This window comes from Coregonus clupeaformis, chromosome 29, assembly GCF_020615455.1.
Source record: "Coregonus clupeaformis isolate EN_2021a chromosome 29, ASM2061545v1, whole genome shotgun sequence".
NCBI classification, from domain to species: Eukaryota; Metazoa; Chordata; class Actinopteri; order Salmoniformes; family Salmonidae; genus Coregonus; species Coregonus clupeaformis.
The window spans coordinates 21,999,399-22,012,232 of record NC_059220.1 but is presented as its reverse complement, the minus strand read 5'-3'; the positions used below and the strand labels follow the sequence as shown (position 1 = coordinate 22,012,232).

General features: G+C 40.8%; 1 protein-coding gene across 1 annotated transcript; it reads right to left on the bottom strand.

The window, feature by feature from the left end:
- Positions 1-5,137: 5,137 nt before the first annotated feature.
- Positions 5,138-7,762, bottom strand: LOC121544841 (homeobox protein six1b). The gene is made up of 2 exons (XM_041855035.2): positions 6,527-7,762; positions 5,138-5,805 (listed from the first exon to the last, which is right to left on the bottom strand). Exons 1-2 carry the CDS (start codon positions 7,084-7,086, stop codon positions 5,511-5,513), a joined length of 855 nt encoding a protein of 284 aa, XP_041710969.1. The 5' UTR covers positions 7,087-7,762; the 3' UTR covers positions 5,138-5,510.
- Between the last annotated feature and the right edge of the window lie 5,072 nt (positions 7,763-12,834).

Below are 12,834 nucleotides of genomic sequence, written 5' to 3'. Positions count from 1 at the left end.
ACTCTGCTGCAGAGGATAAGTTCATTAGAGTTAACAGCCTCAGATTGCAGCCCAAATAAATTCTTCACAGAGTTCAAGTGACAGACACATCTCAACGTCAACCGTTCAGAGAAGACTGCGTGAATCAGGCCTTCATGGTCGAATTGCTGCAAAGAAACCACTACTAAAGGACACCATTAAGAAGAAGAGACTTGCTTGGGCCAAGAAACACAAGCAATGGACATTAGACCGGTGGAAATCTGTCCTTTGGTCTGATGAGTCCAAATTTGAGATTTTTGGTTGCAACCGCCGTGTCTTTGTGAGACGCAGAGTAGGTGAGCGGATGATCTCCGCATGTGTGGTTCCTACCGTGAAGCATGGAGGAGGAGGTTTGAGGTTGTGGGGGTGCTTTGCTGGTGACACTGTCTGTGATTTATTTAGAATTCAAGGCACACTTAACCAGCATGGCTACCACAGCATTCTGCAGCGATATGCCATCCCATCTAGTTTGCGCTTAGTGGGGCTATCATTTGTTTTTCAACAGGACAATGACCCAACACACCTTGAGGCTGTGTAAGGGCTATTTGACCAAGGAGAGTGATGGAGTGCTGCATCAGATGACCTGGCCTCCACAATCCCCTGACCTCAACCCAATTGAGATGGTTTGGGATGAGTTGGACCGCAGAGTGAAGGAAAAGCAGCCAACAAGTGCTCAGCATATGTGGGAACTCCTTCAAGACTGTTGGAAAAGCATTCTTCATGAAGCTGGTTGAGAGAATGCCAAGAGTGTGTAAAGCTGTCATCATGGCAAAGGGTGGCTACTTGGAAGAATCTAAAATCTAAAATATAATTTGATTTGTTTAACACTTTTTTGGTTCCTACATGATTCCATATGTGTTATTTCATAGTTTTGATGTCTTCACTATTATTATACAAGGTAGAAAATAGTAAAAAATAAAGAAAAACCCTTGAATGAGTAGGTGTGTCCAAACTTTAGACTGGTACTGTACATGTATGTATAGGTGTGTGCGTATACCTGCTCTGAGGCATATCACAGTAGTGTGCTCAAACTAGAATTGGCACAGGATAACAAGAGCTGACAACCTGTGGAAATATTCAGTTCCAACATCCCAGACTGAAGTCACTTTCCTGTGTTCAAAATTCAATATTAGAAAAAATATATATCTACATATCGCTTTTCCTACTAAGCTCCCAAAATACCGATATCTGATTCTGTGAAACTAAGCTTTGTCTCTGTGAGGGTCGGTTACATGAGCCCGAGCCTTCCAGTTATATTTCTCTTTACAAGCTTTTTTCAAAGGCATCAGAATTGTGTTTAATCTTGTCCTCCACCTTTTCTATTTGTAAAGATATTAAAATTCCCATTCATTGTCTGCTCTACTTCACGCATTTCATTTGACACACATGTTATCTTACACACTAATAGCTTGGGATCATCAGGAGTCAGTGCTCCTCCTTGTCTTTGAACTCTGGGTCATGCATCACTCATTATAGTGAGAGACAGAGATAAATATTTATTTCGCCAACGCTACTAGGAGCTTCCTGTTGTACCAGAGGCTTCCTGCTGGACCACTCTGAGAGGAGACTTTCTATGGCGCTCACTGTTTGCATTGAACAACACACACACAATATTTACCTAGACACACTACGGAGAACAGCTGTTCAAAGGTTATAGCACTGTATTCTAGTACACACTCTCTCTCTCTCTTACACACACACACACACGTTTGTTTTACTATCCTTGTGGGGACCAAACAATTGACTCCCATTCAAAATACCTATTTTCCATAACCCCTAACCCTAACCTTAACCTTAACCCTGACCTTAACCCCAAACCCCTAAACCTAACCCTAACTCTTAAGCCTAAAATAGCCTTTTTCTTTGTGGGGACCGGCGAAATGTCCCCATTTTGTCCTTGTTTTACTGTCCTTGTGGGGATGTCTGGTCCCCACAAGGATTGTAAAACCAAAAACACACACACACACAGTCTTAGTCTGCCTCTGGGGCAGGCCAGGCTGGAGCGTTGTCAGATCCATGCATCATTGGTAAGGAAATCTCCCCACAAGCCCGCCAACCTCCCTCCCCCCCACCCTCCCTGCGGCAGACCTGAAAAGATCCTTTTGTCCCTCATCACCCCCCTTCTACCCCCATCTCCCCAAGCCCACACCCCTCATACAGCCTGTGGTTATGGATACCTGGGATTGTCTCACATGATGCTCCCATGTGGGGGTAAGGCTATACCTGCAGGCACTAGACCTGAGAAAGCCAGCCGAGACCAAGTTCCTTACCTTTGGCTTTTGCACTCATTGTATATGATTGTTTTACTCACTTTGAGTGCTTACCAAAAACGACATAGTAAAGCCCTCTCCCACGCTTTATAACAGACTGTGTACTTTAATTTACTCTTCTTGATGTTTATTTACACCCGAAAAGTCCTTTCCTGACATCGATTTAATGGGACTGCAAGTCATATCCATGAAAAACAAAATGCCCTTCTGACAGCTCTACTGTCCATTAGCAGCTGTTGTTACTGACACCAGTCAGCTCACAGTAGACCTGATGCCATATCCCATCCAGGTCTAGTGCAGAAGGAGCCCAGAGGCTACGGCTGAGGCCTAGGCTACTCCTGCTACACATGCTGCACTGCTGCACTTGTGGAACTGATAGGAGGAATTCTCTGTGAGCCAGATACAGTAGACTCACATTTTATATGTGTGTCCGTGTTAACTGTCCAGTGTGAATGCACAGTGTATTCAGTTGGGATCGGAAGTGTGGGATTCAGGCATGATTAAAGGCCTTGTCCGAGTTTCCGCAAGGGATTGAATTGATATTCTATTTACAACCCCTGTAGAGGTGACATTGATGGCTGCATTCCTGTATGGCACATAGTAATCTCCTGTGTGTCCATCCTTTACCAGACATATTGTCCTTAGATTAACTGGCACGTCTGCTTTGGTGCCTTTGTTATTGCCTGTTAGCCAATTCGACCATAGTTTTTCTCTGCCTGCAACCACATGGGAGATTTCTTGTAATTTGGTTTAAAGTATCTATTTTGTTAATCAAAGATTTGCTGCACATTGCTTGTGGGTGGGAGGTAGAGTACAGAATATTCCTAACTTATTTTTGAGTCACTTGTTTATGTGTCTCCTGTGAATCAAAGACACTGGGGTTTATGTAAATAGCAGGTTCCTGCTTTATTTGGAGTTCAAATGAGGTCCAAATGTTCCTTCTTATTAGATTTAAAGGATACATTTATATACAGGGAATCCCAAGGCATAGTGTCAAGTTGCCTTTAGTAGTAGGGTAGCCCTAGGGCTAGTATAACATATTATGGGACACACTCTTTTCATGCCACTTCAATAAAATGGGATTTTCGTAGCAGGTTAGGAGAGCATTTTTGCTAACCCTAAGCCTTTTCCTAACCTTAACCTCAGTCTCCTACCCTGCTACATGAATTATCCTAACCTGCTACATAAGTTCTCCTAACCTGCTACGAAAAAGTCCCTTCCATATCGAAGTGGCATTCTCAACATATTATTGGAAAACTATTCCAAATGTAACAACCACAATATGAAATGCATAGCTGTAAATGGTAAATATTCACTCCACTGTAGAATGCATTTGTTAGTCATAATTGAGAAACAGTACCAAATGACAACCGCAGACTGCCCCGGGCCAGGGTTCCTCATGCTATAGAGGGGCATAGCCCTGCAATCATCAAAATCAGGCTCTAAAGCTAGCAACAACTGGTTCAGATTAGGCTCAGGAAATCCTTGGTGCTCTATGTTCAAAACAATTCACCCTGACATAAGCCGAAGGGGTAGGGGGTGGGGGACAGAGGAGGTTACCAGAATCTTTTGTAGTGCAAGTGAGAAAATAAGTTTCAAAATATGAGCAGATATTTGGTCCATGCAGTAGGCTATAAATGTTATTGTCCATTGACGATTGCCTTATAGCCTAACTCATGCTGCTTTGGGCCCTAGTAATGCCCTATACAAATCAGCCTTGCAGCAATAATTATTAATATTATTATTATAGTAGTGTTATTATGAGTATATTATTTGTATTATTATTAGACAATTATAGTCATATGCTAATAACTAATAACAACAACAAAACTCAGATTTAGCTACTGTTATTATTCTTGTTGGTGATGGTGGTGTTATAATTGACCATTCAATTTCCACAATTACATTTTTGATATTTAGCCTATAACAGGAGTGATACCGGGGTTATACCAAGGTTAATAGTAATTGTATTGTAATTCTAAAATGTGTGCATGATATCGAACATATCTGTGTAAGGATGACATATTTTTAAAAATATACATCTATTTGTTATTCTTAATAGGCTACAGATTAATGTAGGATCATCGCGTGAGCGCGCCTTTCGCAGATGGTGTCGCTTTTCCGTGGCCCAGAACCGACAGAACAAACACTTGGAGAGAGGAAAGTAAACACTGCAACACAGACGTAATGATCCGCAGCGCTCATGGACCACGGGCGAGAACCAGGCTTCGCCTTAGGCAAAACATGGCTTTAAATATCCTTTAAAAAACGGCTCTGTTGTGCCTTTTTACTGATTAGATTTTAGGCCCACATTTTAGACGTTCCCAATCCGGATGTTTTCGAACGTTAGTTATTCTGGATTTCTCGTGTGTTTGGTTTCAACGCCTTTAGCATCTCTGAAATCCCACGACGTTGAGTGAAAATTAAAGCAACAATTTCAACGAAAGATGAAATATGTAGCTTTTGTCCGGAGAGTTGAACAGAGAACTTTGACAGTTGTTCATCCAGAGTGACACACCCCAATTCCTCACTATCTCACTCATTTTATTAGTGAGCAGTGACAAGTGACATTGAGGCTTAAGTAACAAAATTTGCTTTTTGAATAACTCCCTCTACAAAAGTTTTACGTATATAACTTTTTATTGTTTGCTGCCATGACTGTGCGTAAACTGTAGAGGCCTCAAGGCTACAAAAAGGAGGAAAACCTGACCAATATGTTTTGGTTTATTATAGCCCATATTTTTTGCATGCCCTAAATATATTTGAGGGATGAATGAATATAGTCTATGAATATATAAAGCTATTTATTTTATTGAGTGGATATACAAATAACACACATGAAACAAATGTGACGTCTTTTTTGTTTTATTGGAAACTCATTATTATGATTCTAATGAAAACGTTGTTTCTTAGTTTCCATAGCAGGAAGTTGCTATACATTTAATCTGAACAAAAATATCATAAATTAAGCAAAAGGGCAGTCCAGTTTAAGTGTCTCGTTGACATAAGTTCGTAAAAGGGGGCTTGATTGTATTTTAACGGCCAGGAGGGTACCTCCTAAATCGGATAAGCGCATAAAGGAACTGCGTTATAGTTCTAACCAAATGTAACGACAGACAAAAGTCAGTCTAGTTATAAGTTACCATAGTGTAATTTCATATATGTAGGCCTACTCAATCTGGTAGAGTTATCAGTCTTTTCAAAGATAGTATCAGTTTGCCTTTAGGAACCTAGATCCACAAGGCTCGATGTTAGAGGTCCCAGCAACGAGTCTTGGAGTTGGTGCGGGTGTCCGTGCATTCCGTGCAGCGCCTGTGCGCCACCGAGGCCCGTCATAGGGTAAGAGGAGACGCCGGGGTGACTCATATTTCCCTGGAGCAAAAGCAAAGAGTTCTGATCAGGGCTTTGTGGTGGAGAGAACTCATCTTCCGAGCTGGACATGAGCGACTTGCCGCCGTCGAGGGGAGACAGCTGGTTCTGTTTGTTGTTGCCGGAGTTATTGTTTTCGCTGTTCTCTCTGAGAAGGGAAGATATGTCAAAATTAGTGACGAAGACCTTATGGACACAGGTTTACAGAATCTATAGGCTTATAGGTCAAAAACAAGCCATACATTTAAATAATAAGACAAGAACAAGCCAATACAATATTGGTTTAAACTTTAAGAGAATGCAATTTAGAAAATATTAAATCAGTTTTTATTATTTTGACATTTCAATTGCAAAATGGAAACTTTTAGTCACATACTATTAATTATTGCATTAGAATAATATATCTTATCATACTGATTCTATATCTTGACGACTGAAACCCGTGACCTGTAGCTCCAATTGTAGATGTAACATTGTCTAAATAGCTATAACTTCTTCAGATGCCAGAAATGTTTAGAACACTATCGAAAAAATAAGGATAGTCAATAGGCTGTCATTGGTTCCATTTCAAATGTTTGCAGGCCACAGGCTTTGTTTATGGGTATCACACTAAATGTTGGAAATGTAATTTACTGTGGATAAATTGTAACTTACAATCGACAAAACATTCAGTATAAATCTACACTAATATTATTTTGGGCCATCTAAAAATCAGCATAAGGGCAGGTCACTTAAAATAAATTAGTTGGGGATTTATTAAACGAAATTCCAACTGGGAGATTACGCATGTGATGATGTTTAGTGTATTCTATTCTACTATGGACTAATAGGCATATATGGCAACATTTTACTTTTTGGCCAAAACGTACCTTTCTTTAGCTTCTGCGGCTCTGTCTCTCTGGCGTCTGTTTTTGAACCAATTGCTGACCTGCGTAGTGGTCAGTCCCGTGGCCTCGGCCAGCTCCCTTTTCTCTCGCGGGGAGGGATAGGGGTTATGCGTGTACCACTCTCTCAGAACACCCCTTGACTTCTCCTTAAAGCAATAGCTGGTCTCCTCGCCGTCCCAGATCGTGCGGGGCAGAGGGAATTTCCTGCGGACCCTATACTTCCCCACGGCTCCAAGCGGTCGGCCGCGCAATTTTTCCGCCTCCACGTAGTGCGCTTTCAGCCACAGCTGCTGCAGCTTGGGATGGTTGTGCGGGGAAAACTGGTGGCTCTCCAGGATCTTATAGAGCTCTCTGAAGTTCCCTCGGTGGAAGGCGACCACTGCCTTTGCTTTCAGTACACTTTCATTCTTGTGGAGGTGGTCACACGCTGGGAGAGACCAGAGAAAACGACCGAGCCTCTCCAGGTTCCCTCCTTGTTGCAGGACCTCGCAGACGCAGGCGACTTGTTCCTGGGTAAACCCAAACGAAGGTAGTATTGACATGATGTCGGGTCCCCAGCCCAACGGTGATATCCAGAAGGATGCCGAGAGTCTATTGTTTTTCTGTCTATATATTCTTCACTGGTTTGTTATTGTGTTCCAGAACCCAGTGCAATCCGCCCGGGTAATATCCACTCAACCCCTGATGCGCACGGGAGATTCGGATGTTGATTGTTGGGACAATTTGTTCCTGTTGGAGATATGTCAGGCTTAAAGAGAGCGCTGCGCGATTCGTTGATTGGTTCTCCCACTGCCCTATACCCTGGCAGCGGAGCAGTATTGAGTTTGCAGCTCCGTTTCCTCCCTGGAGGGAGTACGTCAGGGGCTGAAATTGGAGCCCCCCACCCCATACTCCTCTCCAGCGTTAGCGGAGGGAGCAGAGGTACCTAAATGCTAATCAATTATTACAGACCGCTTAAAGTGCATTTTTATCATGTTCTCTCCATGCAGAACCTCCCATGCTTTTTTTTGAGAGTTTCTAACAGGGCTTGAAGTTAAGTAAGAGTTCGATGAATATAGCTGAGGTAATGTATTGCATCATATGCATTATTCATTATTGTCACTGTCATCCCCTCTCATCTTGCATTCGCGTTAATAGCACGCAGATTGTGTATTTCCCTCCTATTTTTCATAGTCTATTAATTATCAAGTAGTTTATTTTATGAGGTGATATAATTGTATAACTTCCTATGATAGTTATACATGCCATGAGTGCCTGCCAAAAAGGCTTTCAGACAGGAAAGAAAGGTAAAGAAACATCCCACTGGGCAAAAACTGGTTGAATCAACGTTTTTCCCATGTCATTTCAACCAAAAAAATCTGTGTGATGACATTGAATCAACGTGGAACACTGATTGGATTTGCAAAAAGTCATCAACTTAAGGGCATTTAATCTTTTTTTCACTCAACTTTTAACCTAGATCCAATGACATGGTGACATTTTTTGTAGATTTCAAGTTGAATTCACGTTAGTTGAAAACAACCAAATGTAAATCAAAACTAGACGTTGAACTGCGATCTGTACCCAGTGGGGTGCAGGTATTGAGATTGTAAATAAACTGGCATGGGTTTAAAGCACCAATGCATCTTATTCAAAAAATAACTTAGGTTAGTTATTTGTAAGGCCTCTAGATGTAAATATTGCATGATGTTCTATTGATTAAAGAAAGCTATAGGCCTAGACCTTATATTGTAGAACAGTAGCCTTCTTACAGGTTAAACATGCCTCAAATGTAGCAACTTCACTGAGTTTACAACGGACATGTTCAAAAAGCATCGTGTGGTATAGATGATGGAATAGATTTCCTCTCATTTTATTTAATGTAAAAATAATAGCCCTAATAAACCAAAAGTTATGATATTCAGTTTGCACATCAGTATTAACGTGGGCTATTGCATTATATTTTATTGGTGTGACTCGACTCCTCTTTACGCATGTGCACCAATGCATAGGCCTACCTGACTGGCTGAACCAAAAGAGATGTTAGCACATTGATGGAAATGTCCATTGATAATGTGTTTATTGTAGTTTTTTTTTGCAGATGGTTTACACCATTAGGCTTATATTTAATCATTTAGATATTCTGTTGTATCTGGGTTTTTTTTATGTTGTTTCGTTTCAATTCGCGTTAGTCAATTTTAGCCTAGGCTACTATAATGCACTAATTGTTAATTTATTATGGTGTGAAAACCTTATATTTCTTGGAAATTATGTACATTTATATTCCGGGCTCTCCCAAGGTTATTTTCTTGGAAATAGTCTTTCCCCTGCTGTCCTCAATGTTGTGGCGTGAAACATAACACCTATCCATTAGTACATTAGTGATGTGAGTCACAGGCTCTTGGTCGTTGAGTCGTTATTTTGAAGGATAGATCAAATTTCTTTATCTTTCCCAGGTTTCGCAACTTGACTCTCGGGCAACACGTTGAGAACTAGACACCCGAAAGGAGCATTTCTAGGGCAGGCAATATTATTTCTGCTGTCCGTTAGGCTACATCTTTAACCAATATGTGATATTACTAATGAAATATAGTCTAATTAACTGTTAACATATTGGTATTCTATACACCACTACCAGTTAATAGGGTTTAATCGAGCGTTGGTTTTATCAATTGTTTTTGTGGTCTCAGACACCTGCAAAAACAAACTGTTGGCTACCTCGTGCTTGGACAAGAGGCGGATCTAGTATATCCAGCTTCATCAGTCGGGAAATAATGGCCTCTTACCATAAAGATTATAATATTGACTTAGGTGCACTTTTTGTAAATGAACCTTCCATCATAAAATCTTATTAACGAGGGTATGCAATAAATGAAGTTTAAGACTCAAAGCTTTGCTGAGATCATATTATGATCTCAACATAACTGCCTCCTGATGAACTTATAGCCATGTATAATTGCTCGACCTTCCCAGTTGTACTGATTATAAATGAAAACAAAATCTAACGAGCATCCCAAGCAGCGTAACGTTGGCTAAGAGATGTGCATTCTGTCATGCAAATCAGACAGTACAATAAGTTATGAATTAAGTTGGGGTAGGCTACAATCGAAAGCAAAGGCCCCATCATTTTGCAGTGAATAAAAGGTGTATATTGTGCGGTTGGCATGCCGGTCCTCAACATTAGGCCTACCTATGGGGTTCGCTCCGCTCAGTTCTCTAACCCCATGCACCAGCAAATGAGCCACTCTCAGGTTTCTCTAATATCTCTACCACATTGCGCCGCGCCTCCTCCTTTAACCGGAGAAGCCAGGGGGACGTGCCCGATCTCAGGTCGTGATTATTTCAAGATGTGGACACCCCTCCACTGCCCACGAGAAACGATGACGACTGGCCACGTCCCTGCACACAACCAGAGGGAGAAAGAAACCGAGCCACAAAAACATAAAGCACTTCATAAAAACGTCACCATATTTCATATCAAACCGTCTATATGTGGCGTTTTGTGAGTGAAGCTTTTTCTTCGTAAAAAGGGGGAGAGAGTAAAATTATGAAAGTCCAGCAAGGCCGGGTTAACACAAGCAATACCCTAGCAGATGGGTTTCGCTAAATCAAAACTGCTATTTCAGCTGTTTACTGGAACAATGCTGATACTGTTCAAATTGCCTGAAAAATATGGAATGTATGTAGTCCAGTGGCTTTCCTTAGGATATCTAGCCTACTTGGATAAATCAAAATAATTCGGTACATAGGCCTATAGCCTTTTTTCAATAAAAAGTTGGGCCTGTAATATTTGCCACCCCGCATTAATTCGTTGCATGGGCCTATATATATTCAAACTATGCAAAGTATTCAGCAAGCATTCTTAAACAAAAATGTATGTATTTTGTTAGGTTACATAACATTTAGATTGTCTATATTTTTTATAACCCAATATAGGCTTAGGCCTATGTTGTGTCTGTATAATGACAATCTTTTATTATTATTATTATTATTATTATTATTATTATTATAAAATATAATTGATAATTTAACTCACTCACTTGTGACGAAATTATTTGATTAATGAATTACCACGACTTGGATTTTATTTATATTCTGTTAGTTTGTAATGGCCTATAGACCCAGCCCTACATAGGGCCTATATAGTAAAAATACAAGCCTATTCATCACTTTAAGTGCAATACTCCGAATTAGTTACTGCTTTCTCAAAACACAACTGTTGACATGAATGAGTTAAATCAAATTGCAGCCGCAATTATCAGCTTAACATAGTATCCTGTCATGTTAGAAAATTAGGCATTTTATAAGAGCACTGCGGTCACCCCCCATCAAAATCATTACGGCTCACTTTCCTCGCAGGGCCAGCTCATAGGCTACGAACGGTTATTATACAGCAGGTCAGTAAACACGCTTTGGTCCTGATGTTGTTAAAATATAATTCGATTAAGAGGCTTTGCCGTAGGCCTATACGCGTTCTATGTAATAAAATAACCACAATGTTTTGTCGTATTGTCCTCATTTTCTTAACCATTTGAAACCATTGGTTTCAGACAACGTGTAAGGTTATTGGCAGGGAGGGGGCGCCAGCTTATAAACGACAACCCAATTGCCTTACGCACAGATCGAGATGTGATATATTCACAATGACTAAAACGGAGCCTCCGATGAATTAGGCTACTTGGAGAGTAGCCTATAATCAGTGTTAATGTGCTAAATTATATTTTAAATGAATTTAAAATGTCTATGAGTGTTGGGAACACAACTAATAAAACATATATTGGGCAGGTGACATTCGGCATGGCGAAAGGAGCTGTCATGCTTTAATGGCTTTTAGACGAAGTCTAACTCTTCAATAGTCATATGAGTCTTATCTGCGTCGCTCCTGTTACAAAGTGGTGTGTTTCTCTGGGAAATACCATCTGACCAGTGTGGTGTGGAGATGATGCGGCCTCCCAGCTGTTGCCTCTCTCTCAACGTATTACATTTCAGTGGCGAACAACGTGTGTGTGTGAGTGTGTGAGTGAGGGGGAGAAAAAGAGAGATATAGAGATGGATGGAAACACAACGGCACGTGTAATCAGGGGACGTTTACTAGTGCACGTTTGGACCGTTTTTACGCATATGTTATTCGTTGCCCTTATAGTGCAGAACCGACCATTAAATCGCCCCAGGTCGCACCTTTCCTTTTCCCTTTCATTGTGGATGATGGACTGAACATGTGCAGATATTTTCTCACGCCTGATAACTCAATTATCTGAAGTCAAAGTCAAAAACTGCGTTGTGGTTTTGATGGTGAAAACAACTAGCCTAACATTTAAAATTTTAGTCATGTAGCAGACGCTCTTATCCAAAGCGACTTACAGTTAGTGAGTGCATACATTTTTTCATAACCTCTGTCATTCCCAATGGATTTTACGCACAGACACATCTCACATCGTAAACGCCGCAGAGTGCCCGTTTTCAACAACAATGCATCATTTTACTTACATTTACTAAATTTACTTTCATTTATTTACTTCTCTCTTTCGGAACCCAACAAATTAATCTCAGTGGGTAAAGTATTGGTGGTGGGTCTGTTGGAGCGGTGCAGCACCCAGCGACCCCTGGCCTCTCATTAGTGAGTGGGACGTGGATCAGCGCAGTACCTCGCACCCCAGGTCATGTTACATATGGCTTGCAGTCTGCTGCGCCGCATTAAATGTCATCTTTGAAACTATTCAAGAGATCAGAGGTCACCGTTTTTAATAAGGCCTCGGTTCTGGGGGGTTTTCCCTTCTTTTACTGCTCGCCCGTGCATGTTTTACAGTGTACGTTTTAAATTGCGGAAAAAATAATAGGCCTACTTTCTTCTTCCACTTTTTGGTAACATTATTATGACGTTGGATTGGAGTGTACTTGATCATAAACGATAGCTGCAGGAAGCATCTTATATAAACAAGTGTGTAATTTTTAAAGTGATGTATGTATTCGTTACTTTTTGGAAAAATAAAATATGCAATACGTCTATCAAGGTTGCCTTGTAGGCTACTGTAATTAAAATAAAATAGCAATATTACAAACATATGTAGAAATGTTCTTCAAAATAATGTTTAGTCTTCCGTAAAAAAGGACTGAATGTGCTGTTCATTTCTTTCCATTCTACAGGCACAATAAAAATGTGGAATTTGGAGCTTTCTGGGGCCCCACCCCGTGAGACCAACAGAACATGGGCTCCAGTTGCCAATGGGACATTGTTCAGGGCTTCAACAAAGCCTTTTTCACCCTCTTCAATATTACAGGAGGCCTTACCTGATACCTAACAATCAGCTAAT

Excerpts from the sequence above, each read along its gene's own strand:
- LOC121544841 (XM_041855035.2), bottom strand. The coding sequence starts at position 7,086 with ATGTCAATACTACCTTCGTTTGGGTTTACCCAGGAACAAGTCGCCTGC. Across the intron at positions 5,806-6,526 it reads GCCGCAGAAGCTAAAGAAAG|AGAGAACAGCGAAAACAATA; the intron begins GTACGTTTTGGC and ends TTCCCTTCTCAG.